At 37.8% G+C, this 15,137-nt stretch overlaps 1 protein-coding gene across 27 annotated transcripts in view; it reads right to left on the reverse strand.

The window, feature by feature from the left end:
• NEB (nebulin) overlaps nucleotides 1-15,137 on the reverse strand; it is a 214,535-nt gene that overhangs the window by 138,483 nt on the left and 60,915 nt on the right. For all 27 annotated transcript variants that reach the window (XM_086718585.1, XM_086718590.1, XM_086718583.1 and 24 more), the window contains 9 exons: nucleotides 14,193-14,399; nucleotides 12,454-12,558; nucleotides 11,354-11,461; nucleotides 9,550-9,861; nucleotides 9,203-9,409; nucleotides 8,429-8,533; nucleotides 7,335-7,442; nucleotides 2,194-2,505; nucleotides 1,803-2,006 (listed from right to left, as the gene is read on the reverse strand). In XM_086718585.1, the coding sequence (XP_086574711.1) occupies nucleotides 1,803-2,006; nucleotides 2,194-2,505; nucleotides 7,335-7,442; nucleotides 8,429-8,533; nucleotides 9,203-9,409; nucleotides 9,550-9,861; nucleotides 11,354-11,461; nucleotides 12,454-12,558; nucleotides 14,193-14,399 (1,668 nt within the window). The remainder of the gene's footprint in view (nucleotides 1-1,802; nucleotides 2,007-2,193; nucleotides 2,506-7,334; nucleotides 7,443-8,428; nucleotides 8,534-9,202; nucleotides 9,410-9,549; nucleotides 9,862-11,353; nucleotides 11,462-12,453; nucleotides 12,559-14,192; nucleotides 14,400-15,137) is intronic.

A 15,137-nucleotide genomic window follows, 5' to 3' on the forward strand; every position in this document is an offset into this window, starting at 1 on the left:
TGGGGTACAGGAGCTGGTACTTTTCTCCTTCTGGAACATGCTTACTACATAGTCCAGAGAAGCTGATTAAGATCTTCAGGACCAAAACAAAGCAAGGCTTGTGAATTTGCACATACGCTTATCCTGGTTATGCGCTAACCTTTCCGATTAAGACCAGAGATTCTCAGCCTCAGCACTACTGGTGTTGTATACTGGAGGATTCCTGGTTGCAGGCGTGCTGTTCTGTACATTTCTGTAATGTTTAGCAGCATCCCTGACTTCTATCCACTAGATGCCAGTAGCATGCCACCCTCAAGTTGTGACAACAGCAACGGTCTCTAGGTATTGCCAAATGTCCCTTGTGGGACAAAAATATACCTGGCTGAGGACCACTAAACGGGACCATTTCCTCAATGGCATGTGTCACTTTCACCACAACCCCTGCCCTGATCCCTGAAAAACAGAGAAAATGCTAATATTTGTTTATACGGAGATAGAAGTATGGGTCTATTCAAAAGGACAGATAGTAGGCTCAAGGATCAAGTGGCCCTCTTCTGAGGCCTGAGGGGATCAGTGTCTTAGCCTTCCTACAACCAGGGCACACTGCTGAAGAGGTCTGTTGTGAGACCTTAATGTTGATAAACTTCATGACTGAGGGTTTTTCTCTTGGCCACCTTATTAGTTCAGAGCTCTCTAAACAGCTCTGCTTCATGGAGAGAAAGAAACTTGGATTCCAAAAGGGGAGATGTTTTACATAAATTTGTTGCTTTATTAGCTTGCTGGATTCAAGTTGCCATCATAAAAACAGAGAGAAGAGATGAAAACTTGAATATTTATAATAAAACTAACAGGTTAGCATTTATTATAGATTTTGGGTGTAAACATTGTGAGTCTGTGAGGGGGTGATTGGGAAAAGAGCAGCTACAATTTATCAAATGCTTATTATAAACTAGTTATGAGTTTTATATAAACACTTATATGGTATGTGTAAAATATATAGATATTGTAAGTATTCAGATTCTTCTAAGACCCAATTATTATACATAAATTTAAATTTTCTTATCAGTTCCAGAATCTCAGTGCACATAATTCAACTTTCTGTAATTTTCAGAGTTATGCTTCTCAATGAACAATGATGAGTAATCTTTCCCCTTCTTGGCATTGAATTACTCTACACTACTATCTTTCATTTATTTTATTCAATAAATATTGAGAGTTACATGTTAGACACTGGTGTCAGTGCTGGCGAAGGAAATAACTTGAAGATGGGATACACACACATATGATATGTATACATATGTGTATATGTGTATGCATATGTATATGTGTATGTCTTCTTGTCTTGATTCAGCTTAACAAGATGCATTATAATCACCTGGCAGAAAATACACTCTTTTTAACAGTTCTACTTCGTTTGTGCAAAGTACTCAATATACTGCCCTCTCAGCACTCTGTCCCAACAACAACACAAAATCTAGGTCTTTAATGCATTCAAATTTCAAAGAAAAAAAGTATGTTCAATAGTTTTCTCATTTTCATAATGGATGGATGGATGGATGGATAAATAGAGAAAAGGCAAGTAAATAAGAAAGAAAGCTTTAGGTGACAAAAATTGGTACTAACTCATTTTACATGATCCAGTACAGGGTAGTTGATAATTCAAATGAAGCAACCAAGTATTAAACATTATGCTATGTTGTGCCATGCGGTATGATATGCTATGCTATTCTACTAATTAATTAAGCAAATGTTACTGAGCTCCTACCAGGTACCAGGTACCAGGTACTATAAATTTTCCTCTTTATTTCTAAAGAGTTACTCACATCACTCCTATTTTTGGCATTTGTCTTTGCCAGAACTATGTCCATGGCATCAGGAATGCTGGTGAACTTGTTTCTGTCTGGAGGCTGACGGTATTTCTTCTCACTGATGATTTCTGAAGCCCGTTTGTTCTTTTCTGCCTCCAAAGAACCCAGGGGACTCCATCCTATGCCTCTCAGCCACTCAAGGTCAGACTTATACAGATTCTGTGAAAATACAAGGCACTCCATCAAAACCCCATCCTCATCTGGACCTACAACTCAAGTGATTCTATGTATTACAAACAGATGCACTTTAGACATTCAACAATAATTCCTCTTTTTACTCTCTGTCTCTGACTAAATAGCTACTCAAATGGCAACATATAAGCTATTGAATTAAAAATAAACTGACCTCACTCTGTAGTTGATAAACTTTTTTAGCTTGAATAACATCGTTCTGGTCAGGCAGGCATGTCCACTGATGCAGGTGGTTCCTGTAGTCCACATCACTGACTAAGGCCTGGCATTTCTTGGCCAGCACCACTCCTAACATGTCCACTGGGCTGCTGAACTTGGTCTTCCACTTCTCAAAGTCCTTCTTGTATTCTCTTTCACTCTGCATCTTGGCTACATTCATGGACAATACAAGCTTTGGATCATCTTGCAGGCTCCGGAATCCAATATGGTGGCCAAGTTGTTTGCGGTAGCCTTGTTTGTATTTAAACTGAAATCAAAGGAAACAGTTCTTTTATTAGCATAAACAGAGGTCAAGTGAAGCTCAACAATTTGAGCTTAAAAACTCAATTTGCTTTATTTGCATGTTTATTTTCCAAAATGAAGTGAGAAAAGCGATGTCCATGTTAACTTAGTAAGAAATATGAAAACTGACCTAGAGGCTTCTAAAAAAAAATGCAACATAGTTCATTATCAAGAGAGGTTAAGATAAAAAATATATGCCATGATATGCTAGACATTGTGTATATTGACCTCAGGGTAATATTTGTGATAAACAAAGGTAAAGCTCTTGTGATAGCTTTATGGAAATGATGGAAAGGTATGGGCTGAATGGCAGAAAAACAAGGAAGGTTCAGGATTTTACGATCAAGCCTAATAGCATAGATTAATTTATTAAGCAGTAGGATTTTTCGTGGTTTGCCATATGGTTATGTCCTATAAACTTGTCCTGTTCAGGATCCATATCTTCATGCACATGTAGCTAAAAATAGCTAAATATATTAGATTAGAAAGAAAACTCCACAAGACCTCAACATATTGCTAAGATGTGTCAAAATGAATTACATAAATTTAAGTGAAATCCAGTATTTAGATCAATTGGGAAAAACCTGCATTAATGCTGGATGACAGTAGTAATAGTGACAATAATATGACAGTAATGATAGCATTTACTTGATGCTAGATGCCCAGCACATGTTACATTTCATGGAGTTAGGTTCTACTCTCTTGGGTTCTACCCAGCTTCATGGTTATGTATATTAAAAATACCCAGAAATTTAAGTTGACTGTAAGCTTGATATGGGCAATCTTATAAAATTTCTTATAAAAGTAATGTCATGGATTCTGTAGGGGCACAGATAAAAGCAGGTCAGAAACTCATTTACTGTGGGTATTCCTGGGTGGCTCAGTTGGTTAAGCTTCTGACTTCAGCTCGGGTCATGATCTCACAGTTCAGGAGTTCAAGCCCCATGTCGGGCTCTGTGCTGACAGCTCAGAGCCTGGAACCTGCTTCAGATTCTGTGTCTCCCTCTCTCTCTGCCCCTCCTCTGCTTGCACTCTGTCTCTCTCTCTTCCCAAAATAAATATTTTTAAAAATTTTATTTTAAAAAAATTAAAAAAGAAGAAAAAAGCTCATTTACTCTGACCTGACCTCTTATAACAAGAAAACAACACTACATTTTGGGGCCCAATCTTGAGAGGGGTAATGAAAAAAAATATAATAAATCACAGGTAGAGTGAAGGACTTTTAAAGAATATTGAATATTCAGAATATTGTAGGACTTATAACTCTAAAACCAAAGAATAAGAAACTTGTAATATGAAGAGATATCAGGTGGCAGAGGAAATAAGTTCCTTTGTGATGTTCCAGAACACAGAACTAGAGTTGGTTGATAACTTATTCAAGTTGAAAATAGGGAACTATATAATAAAAATTAGAGATGCTCTAACAAGGAAATGACCTGCCCTGAAGGACAAAATTCTTATATGTATATGTATCCATAGACCAGACAGCCATCTTTTGGAGATGGAGAGAAGGCAGGACACTGAGTAGGAGACTGAATTAAATAGCCTTCATGTTATCCTCTAACCAAAATCTATGATTCTAATTTATTAAATTAAGTACGCATAAAAATAGCTCTAATTTCCTTAAATTTTATAGAATATGAAAACCATTTGAAACTGAGAGGAGATATAATCTCTACAATGGGGGGAAAATTCACTTAAAGTTAATTTTAGGGGAAGATTTCAAGATTACCTAAGAAATTAGGTCCTATCAAATGTGTAGTGAGAAAATCAGTGATGCTATTTCTTCAGTTTCTAAATCATCACCTAATGGGGAGTACATAACATTAAATGTTCCTGGGGGAACATTCAAGCATCATTATTGCTGTAGGTTCATCAGTATATCGATTCATTTAAATAAGGAATTGACCCACAAGCCAATAAGTAATAATAAATCATCTAATTAATTTCTAACATTTCTGGAATGCCACAAATTAACTGATTTAAAGAGAGTCACTGGGTGTTACATGTAAGTGATAAATCACTAATTTCTACACCTGAAACCAGTTTTACCATATATGGTAACCAACTAGAATTTAAATAAAAACTTGAAAAAAGTAAACAGAATTTGCCCTTATATTCTTAGAATTCATGGTGCTGTCTTTAGACATACTTTCTCCAGCCCAAATCCTTGTTTTATTTTAAAGATTTTAAGAGGTAGTTCTTCCCTCTGAAATTCCAAATTTCTCTGGATTTTTTGAGGCTAATTCTTAGAATTAACATAATGACATGTTTATCTATACACAGAATATCTAAGTCAAATATTTATAAACACTTAATTAGTCAATAGGAATTACACCTAATTTATTTACCAAATTAACTACCCTTTTCAATCATAACCAAAAGTGGACTTGGAGAACAAATACCCAACAGAAAGTTAAGCCCTCTGGACCTTAAACCTAAATTCCTGAAACTTCCTGAATTTTCTATACCCCTAGCTATTTTAGAATTATTTACATGCAAGAATGGGTTAAATAAAAATAACTGGCAGCTAATTTTTAAATATGTGCATATAAAAATTTATCAACATCAGGTTGTTGAGTTTGATTTATTAACTGGCACTTTGGATTTGTCTAAAATAGACAAATAGAAAACAGGAAATTGTTTTCAGGCAAGCAGGGGAAAACTGAAATCTCTGGTTTCTTTGTAATGTCTACAAACATAGCATCTTAGGATAATGGCTCTTTTTTTTTTCAATATATGAAATTTATTGTCAAATTGGTTTCCATACAACACCCAGTGCTCATCCCAAAAGGTGCCCTCCTCAATACCCATCACCCACCCTCCCCTCCCTCCCACCCCCATCAACCCTCAGTTTGTTCTCAGTTTTTAACAGTCTTTTATGCTTTGGCTCTCTCCCACTCCAACCTCTTTTTTTTTTTTTTTCCTCCCCCCCCCCCCCCCCCCGCCATGGGTTTCTGTTAAATTTCTCAGGATCCACATAAGAGTGAAACCATATGGTATCGGTCTTTCTCTGTATGGCTTATTTCACTTAGCATCACACTCTCCAGTTCCATCCACGTTGCTACAAAGGGCCATATTTTGTTCTTTCTCATTGCCCTGTAGTACTCCATTGTGTATATAAACCGCAATTTCTTTATCCGTTCATCAGTTGATGGACATTTAGGCTCTTTCCACAATTTGGCTATTGTTGAGAGGGCTGTTATAAACATTGGGGTACAAGTGCCCCTATGCATCAGTACTCCTGTATCCCTTGGGTAAATTCCTAGCAGTGCTATTGCTGGGTCATAGGGTAGGTCTATTTTTAATTTTCTGAGGAACCTCCACACTGTTTTCCAGAGTGGCTGCACCAATTTGCATTCCCACCAACAGTGCAAGAGGATTCCCGTTTCTCCACATCCTCTCCAGCATCTATAGTCTCCTGATTTGTTCATTTTGGCCACTCTGACTGGCATGAGGTAATAGCTGAGTGTGGTTTTGATTTGTATTTCCCTGATAAGGAGCGACGTTGAGCATCTTTTCATGTGCCTGTTGGCCATCCGGATGTCTTCTCTAGAGAAGTGTCTATTCATGTTTTCTGCCCATTTCTTCACTGGGTTATTTGCTTTTCGGGTGTGGAGTTTGGTGAGCTCTTTCTAGATTTTGGATACTAGCCCTTTGTCCGATATGTCATTTGCAAATATCTTTTCCCATTCCGTTGGTTGCCTTTTAGTTTTGTTAGTTGTTTCCCTTGCTGTGCAGAAGCTTTTTATCTTCATAAGGTCCCAGTAATTCATTTTTGCTTTTAATTCCCTTGCCTTTGGAGATGTGTCGAGTAGGAGATTGCTACAGCTGACGTCAGAGAGGTCTTTTCCTGCTTTCTCCTCTAGGGTTTTGATGGTTTCCTGTCTCACATTCAGGTCCTTTATCCATTTTGAGTTTATTTTTGTGAATGGTGTGAGAAAGTGGTCTAGTTTCAACCTTCTGCATGTTGCTGTCCAGTTCTCCCAGCACCATTTGTTAAAGAGACTGTCTTTTTTCCATTGGATGTTCTTTCGTGCTTTGTCAAAGATTAGTTGGCCATACGTTTGTGGGTCTAGTTCTGGGGTTTCTATTCTATTCCATTGGTCTATGTGTCTGTTTTTGTGCCAATACCATGCTGTCTTGATAATGACAGCTTTGTAGTAGAGGCTAAAGTCTGGGATTGTGATGCCTCCTGCTTTTGGTCTTCTTCTTCAAAATTACTTTGGCTATTCGGGGCCTTTTGTGGTTCCATATGAATTTTAGGATTGCTTGTTCTAGTTTCGAGAAGAATGCTGGTGCAATTTTGATTGGGATTGCCTTGAATGTGTAGATAGCTTTGGGTAGTATTGACATTTTGACAATATTTATTCTTCCAATCCACGAGCAGGGAATGTCTTTCCATTTCTTTAAATCTTCAATTACCTTCATAAGCTTTCTATAGTTTTCAGCATACAGATCTTTTACATCTTTGGTTAGATTTATTCCTAGGTATTTTATGCTTCTTGGTGCAATTGTGAATGGGATCAGTTTCTTTATTTGTCTTTCTGTTGCTTCATTGTTAGTGTGATAATGGCTCCTATAGGTCCTCTGACTCAACCTCTATTCAAGAAACCCTTTCTTTGATACTGGATCAGTAAGAAAGAAAAGTGAATTTTTGGTAAACTGAGAGGATAGGAGAAGATGAAGAAATAGTATTACATTTTGAAAGGTAAGGCCCATCTGTAAAAATAGTTACCAGCATTAAGATACCTGATTCAGATAACATATCATAAAAGCCAAACAAGTACTTACATCGCTAACGATGTCTCTTGAAGCTTTGGCCATCTGCACAGAAATTGCATCAACTGGGAGATCATATCCTTTCTTCAAAGCTTCTTCCCATCCAAGTTTATAGAGTTTCTGGAAATTAAATAATTTAGCATTATTCAGTATATACTAAAACCCCAATGAATTACTGAATAACAGTTTACCTAGAGAGTAGACATCAGATTCTATCATCTCCCTTATCTCTAAAGATATGGATAAAAACAAATGAAGCTGTTTTTATGAAGCACTGACTTAGCATTACAGGATTTTGCTTCAATTTTCTGACTCTGAGAATACACTCAGTTATGAGATACATATACAATTTTAGAGTTGCTTTTCTGTTCAGACACAATATGGGCATATCAAGTATATTAGGTACTTTCCTCCTGCTGTTAAGTACAGTCTGGGCTCACTATTTGAATCACAGATGTGAAAAAAATTGGTAACCAAAAAAAGGTAACAAAATTTTGATTATCTAAGTGATAAAAGTAGTAGATACTGAAAAGCCTTTTATGAGGCACAATAAATGAATTCATCTTTATGCATGAAATTTATTGAATAGATGCAAGGGGGTTAAAACTGGATAATAATAAAAATAGTTGTAAGTCATCCAGACTTAGTGTGTGTTCAACACAGGTACTGTGTGGAGAGCCTTCCGTGGAAATTTCTCATTTGGTCTTCACAGCAATTTAATTTAATGTCATAAGCATTATTATGGTCCCAATTCTAGGAATGAGGAAACTAAGGCTTAGACCCAATGTTATATAATTCATAAAAGCCAAAACCCAAAGCAGGTCTGTCTGATGCAATTTTTTTCTTTCAACAATTATTTATTGATTTCCTACTCTGTGCCAAGTACAAGGAGTATGGAGATAAATCACACGGGCACAGTGCCTCTCTCCATGGAGCAAAAGAGTCACGGCTAAAGCCCTTCCTTTTAACCGCCATATTTTGCAGCATCTCTAGTTAGCCAGTGTGAGTCATTCATTTCCATTCCTTCTGCATTTACATCAATTATTTACCATTACATCATTTAATAAGTTTAATTAGTTTTAAGCCAAATTTTTATATAACTTTACCTGGCTATACATAGCTTGATTCTGCTTGGCTTGTAAAATATCTGGTGTATCTGGCATCACATGAATCTTGGTTTTATCTTTGTTCCAGTCAATGGTATATAAGTGCTAGGAAGTTAGGGGGAAAAAAGACATTTGAAATTTGAATAGCTTTTTAGGACCCACCGGAAAGAAAAAAACTTAACAGAGCATTTGAATGCACTCAATTTGAATTAGATTAATTTTAGTAACTAAAGTCGCTTATGATTCAGAAAAGACACTAAAAACAAACTCAGATTTTTAAAAAATAATATTGTAGGTCTATCTTCTAGAATGTATTAAAAATACTTAACATAATAATTTTAAAAAACAAATGATTTGTAACTCAATGATAAGATTCAGGGGAATGGGGCACCTGAGTGGTTCAGTCAGTTAAGTGTCCACCTCTTGATTTCAGCTCAGGTCCTGATCTCACAGTTGTGAGATTGAGCCCCACGTCAGGCTCTGTACTGGATGTGGAGCCTACTTAAGACTGACTCTCTCTCTCTCTTTCCCTCTGCCCTCTGCACTTGCGCTCATGCACTCGCTCTCTCTCTCTCTCTCATAAAAACCCAAAACCAAACAGGGGAAATAAGAAGTCGGCAGAAGAAAATGATATAGGGACATGCTCTGGAACTGTTTGTCACTGCCCAGAAGTGGTGGACTCCAACCAAATTCCCCAAACAAGAACCAGAGGCTGCTAGCCCTGCCTTCCTGGAAGCTGTATGGAAGGACCTGAATAGAAGGATGGCTGCCTACCTTGTTCATGGTATGTGCATTCTGCTTGGCAAGAACCATGTCCATAGAGTCAGTCAGTTTCTTAAACTGGAAGTTGCTAGGATGCTGGCGGTATTTCTGATCGCTGGCATATTCAGTTGCTTTCTTGGCCTTCTCCACTTCTAGGGAACCAGCTGGACTCCAGCCAAGCCCTTTGTACCACTCATTGTAGTCCTGCTTGTATTCATTCTATAAAGAGAAGAGACAAATTCTCCTTCACCTTATCAATTACTTTACCTTTGTCAGTTTAGACACAAAAGTATAGAAGACTGTGATCTCCATTCCTGGGCTAGGAATCCAACCATCACCCAGAAAGAAGAGAGACTTACATCACTCTGTATGCGATTCATATTCCTGGTCAGCTCGATGCTCATGGCATCTGGAAGGAGGACATACTTGTGAATCAAGTGCTTGTAGTTGGTGTTGGTGATGTTGGCTTGGGCATCCTTGGCAGCTGTGACACTGAGCATGTCAGCAGGAGTGTGATAGCTGGTCTTTGTCTTCTCATAGTTTTTCTTGTACTCTCGATCAGACTGCATCTTAGCCACTTGCATGGAATGGACCAACTTGGGATCATCCTCAAGACTACGGAAACCAACCATTTTCCCCCTTTCCTTTTCATAATTGTATTTGTATTTATACTGTGAAAAAAATAGATTATTTGTTACAGCAGTTCTTTTGACTAGAAGCATTCTAGTGTCAATATTCTGTATTTCATAAAAAGTGATACTTGTGTAGAGTTCTACAGTTTATAAAACACATTTTTCACATTTATTTGTGTAACTTGCTACTCACAACTATATGTTGTGAGGTAGATTACAAAGTTATTATTACTGCCCCAATGTTACAGGTGAGTAAGCTGAGACCCAGGGAGGTGAGTGGCTTGCCAAGGTCACTAAGTATTAGAACCCAGAGCCTGTGATGATATACCACACTGCCTTCCACACATACTCTGTTGTTAGTGTCAAAGAGAACTTCAGTAGGGCAAATGAGTGAAAAGAGCAGAATGTTCTAAGCAGTTTAATGCTGCCCTAAGAAATCATCAGCCAGCCTTTTACGGTTGAGAATAGGCTTAGTTATGGGATATCGTTTTAGAGTAGCTTTGTATTTGTAGAACTCCTTTTCCCTTAAGACTGGCATAATGGGGAATAAGTTTTATTTATCACTCAACTTCTTTCTACAGAGAGAGGATCCTGATACATGGAAAGTTTTTATTCTGCCTGTCTCTTGTGAGTTTGAGTGTGTGAGTTAGGGGGCAGGAGCTCGGGGAGCCAAATTACTCCAGCATAATAGAGGGAAAAGAATTTGGAGATTTCAGGACAATGTAGTAGTGGCATCAGGATGGGCAGGTAGGAAAGATGAAGAGCAAGTATGTAAAATGAGAGAGAAAGTGTCATTGCAGGAGTGGCTAAGGAAAGAGTGCTCTGAAATGTGCTCTTCCCATTACCCCCAAATAACTCAGTGCTCACTGTGAGCAGATTTCTTGTGGAAACAACCAAATGAAAGAACTGAATTTCCCACAGGTGATGTGTTATGGCAATGGTGCGTTGGCACACCGGCGATTGGAGGGATAAAAGCCCTCATCTGCAGTGTTTGTCAATTTCTGTGGTGTAAATACTCCCACCATGGCTGATGTCAAGCTACCAAGAATTTAACAACTGGCTTGCAAAATTTCTGATTATTTAATAATCAGTTGTCACGAGTCCAAAATATCAGCACCCCTAGTATACCACACAATGAGACATCCTGTTAGGAGGACAGTTCCTAAAAGGCAGGAAGCAAGAACAATTCAAGTCTTTCTGCAGGAAAGCTTGGTGAAGGGCTTTGGATTTCTACAGGCCACAGCCTTGGGGATGAAGTTCAAAGAAAATTCACCTAGATCTCATAAGCTGGGGAGCACAAAGATATGTGGTCATAATGTGGTTAGCATTCTGTTTTTTTCAGAAATACCAGAGACAACAAAAGAGCAAACCTAAGAGGTACTCATTGAATAGGAGGCCATTGTTAGTAGGCATGCTTTGTTCCCCCCATATTTTATCCATTGAGTGTTTCCAAAACTCAGCCCTTATTATTTTGGTAAATTAGAAAACAAAACAAAACAAAACAAAGGTGAGTGTTTTCCTGCAGACTTACATCACTTGCAATATCTCTTGAGGCTTTGGCAGCTTTGATAGGAATTGCATCAGTTCTGAGATCATAGCCTTTCTTTTTAGATTCTTCCAAAGAAAGTTTGTAGAGTTTCTGTAAAGAGAAGCAAGGGAATAATTTTCTTCTAAATAGAAAAGCCTGGGCTTATTTTAAAAGAGTAAACACTAGTGCTGTGGCATCATTTTTATTTTTAAGCAGAATGCTTCCTTGGTGGTTCAATGGCTAAATGTTCTTACAAATAACAAAATTGTGTTTGGAAAAAGTCTATTACAAACCCAAGCTTATTTTCAAGAAACCATCAGAAAAACAGCTAATGATCTCTTTGGTTGTAAATATGCTTTTTAAAACCGCTAAAGCCCAGCAGATTCTAACTGATAACGTTTTTATCAATTAAGAGTCAAGGAAAGACTACGAAACAACCATTCTCTTAGATCAAAAGAAAACTTCACTGTTTTGCAAGTGACACTTTTATTTATGTAATTGTGTGGATTTTACGATCCAAAAAGGAGTCATCAATCCTAAATCCTTATGGAATTCAAAGAGAAGAAAAAACACTGGTAGGATTGGAGATTTTCTAGCAACTATGGTTAGGTTGAGAAAGGAAGTGAAATAAAACACCTACGCATTTTCTAACACTAAGTGTGGAACATTCCTTGTTATGGAGCTTGCTCCAAATTCTTCAACATGTTCATCTTCCCTTTCCATTTAACTTTCCCTGAGACCCCCCTCTTTAGGACCATCTCAAAGGCTTGGTAGAGAGACTACAGGAACCGAGCCCTAGGATTTTCACTTCCTTTTTCTCTTCTGGGAGAGGGAGGGAGCAAGCCCTTCTCTTCCTGCCAGGTCTCTTAGTTTGAGGAGGCATACCCGCCCCCCAAACAAAATCCAAGTGCCCTTCAGATTCCTAACTGCTGGGCCCAAGTCTCATTGACAGGCCTGCTCCAACTCTTAGCAAAGCAAGGTTAGAAAGAGAAAGATTGTCATTTGTGGATTCCTCTTATTTTCAAAACATTCATTCTTCATAGTTGAGACATTACTTTATTTGTTTATACTGGTTCAAATAAACCAGGGGGGATTATACTTACATCACTCATATTAATTGCATTTGCCTTTGCCAAAATAATCTGGGGGATATCAGGCATAATATGGACTTTGGTCTTATCAGCCTCCCATGCTTGTTTGTAGAGATGCTGGAAATTTAAAAAAGAAAAAAAAGGAAAAAAGGAAAGTTAGTATTTACAAATCTTAAAATGTGCTCATTTAATATATATATATATATATATATATATATATATATATATACACATACATATGTATATATGTATATGTATATACACACGTCAATATTTTAAGTATTTTTATTAACTCAATTTTATTTTTTTTTTGGAAAAGATACTCATTCAAACAAGACAGTAGAGATTATGTAAGATGGAAAGTAAAATGATGCCAAGATGAGAATCATAGAAATAGCAAATGCTACACTGAGAGATATCTTGGTGGTCATCAGTTGAATCCTTTTGTTGCAGATTTGAGGAAATTATGGCCCAGAGAAGCAATGTACCTTGCCTAAAGACACACAGCAGGTCTGGGCTATAATTTCCACAACTTTGCAATAAGAGGATGAAGATTCTTACTTTAGCATCATTATTCTGAAATGGTTAATAAATCATTAATGCTGAAAAAGAAATGAAAGGTTTATGTGAGCTTGTGAGAGTTTAAATACTAAATCTTAAAAGAGGCACTGAGATTTGTGCCTTGTCTTTTAGGCAAGTCCCTATCAAAGGCAACGGTCATCTTGACCAATCAGTTTTCTTTCTCAGAAGACTCCAAGGGACTTACTCAGAGACTTAGTATAATATAGCTCTCTCTAGTACAAGTAGAACCATAATTTTATGCAACTGTTTAATGTTAAAGTCCAAATAGTTTTTTTTTTCTCTTTTGCTAATCAATGGCATTTCAAATCGTGATCCACAACAATGCTGTTGCAATTATTTTATTATTTGTAACTTAGAGAAGTACCAGGTTGATATGTTTGTTGGTCCCAATATTTATTATGGCTAACAAATTTTTAAAAATACAGTAAGCCTTTTCTAAAGGGTGGAATAATTAATGATCCAAGGGACTACTGATGGGAGAACAATTGCTCTCATGATTTGCCCACAGAAGGTCCCGGCTCCGAATGCTGCCATAGCCACATAATCTAAGAGTCTTCTTCAATTCCACTGAAGCAGCTAGGAAACAGGGTGGGCTGCAATACCCAGTTGTTATCAGGCAAACAATGTGCTGATTCAGCGTCATGAACTTCTACTCAACTTCATCTTAGACAAACAAGATTTTGTTACAAAATGTGCATGAGAAGAAACAATTCATATTTATTTTGTTATGTCTGTTGGGAAAACTGGTTCACTAAACATTTGGGAGGCCACGAATTAGGACTGACTTCTATCATTTTTTTTAACCACAAGTCCCCCTTTTAAAAAATTTTTTATGTTTATTTATTTTTGAGAGAGACAGAGCATGAGCAGGGAAGGAGCAGAGAGAGAGGGAGACACAGAATCTGAAACAGTCTCCAGGCTCTGTCTGAGCTGTAAGCACAGACCCCAACTCGGGGCTCAAACTCATGAACCTGAGATCATGACCTGAGCTGAAGTTGAATGTTTAGCCAACTGAGCCTCCCAGGCGCCCCAACCACAAGTTCCTTTTGCAAAGTCGAATAAACATTCATTGTGATGCCCTAAAACTATTAGCAAAACCCATAGGTCAAATGTAAGAATGCCTGGCTTTTTCCCGGTGCTTAGGAACTATCACATTACGAATGACTTACTTCATTCATAATTTTTGCATTATTCTGGGCCAGAACCATGTTCATTGAGTCCATCAAAGTGGAATACTTCAAAGTGTCCGGGTGCTGGCGGTACTTCTTTTCACTGATAATCTCCATGGCTTTCTTGTTTTTCTCAGCTTCTAGGGAGCCCAGAGGGAGCCATCCAATGCCCTTCATGAAGTCAACATAGTCAGCTTTGTACTGATTCTGCAAAAGAGGAAAGGTTCATGGATGAGGAGAAACCCAAACTTCCAAGGACTATGAGTGGGTGTTTAATATTCCCTAAGTGTTCAACCAACAGCGTAACAAACTTCAACTCTTTTTGTCCCCAAACAGTATCTTTTCACATTTTCTTGCACGAACAATTAAAAACAAGCAGTAGTATCTTTGTGATTTATTTTCCGCAATGCCTTCATTAAAGAAAAAATGCTAAGAGATACCGACTAAACTACTACATGACTATTCTCTCAAGAAAAGGAATGATGCTGGCCTTTCTTACAAAAATTCCCAAGTTCCCTTGGTTGACCGAGGACTCACTGGGACCCCGGTTCTCTCTTTCATTGTAAGTTTTGCTCACCCACCACTGTTACAACTCTCTCAGGTATGCCAGAAACCTCACTGGTACTCTGTGCAAATTTTTTGGTCCCCCCCCCCCCCCCACCAATTCTGATATTGTCCTCTACAACTCTGCCATGGTTGGTTTTATATGAGCACTTAATTGCCAGGGGTGGGGTACATAATAGCTCAGCTCAAATATTCCCAAAGAGAAACACATGCTTGGTGTGGCCTGCCTTTGGTTTGTAATTTAAATTCCCTTCTCAGAGCCACCAAATAAATGGTTTCTCTAGCTGAATTCTGTTCCTTCCTCACATTCATTCCAGTAGCTGCCTCAGCCCTCACCTCCTCAATGTTTCATCAGCAAGTTGCAAAGTTGGAAGGAGTGGA

The sequence above is a fragment of the Puma concolor genome, chromosome C1 (assembly GCF_028749965.1).
Source record: "Puma concolor isolate L17-30 chromosome C1, mPumCon1.1.hap2, whole genome shotgun sequence".
NCBI classification, from domain to species: Eukaryota; Metazoa; Chordata; class Mammalia; order Carnivora; family Felidae; genus Puma; species Puma concolor.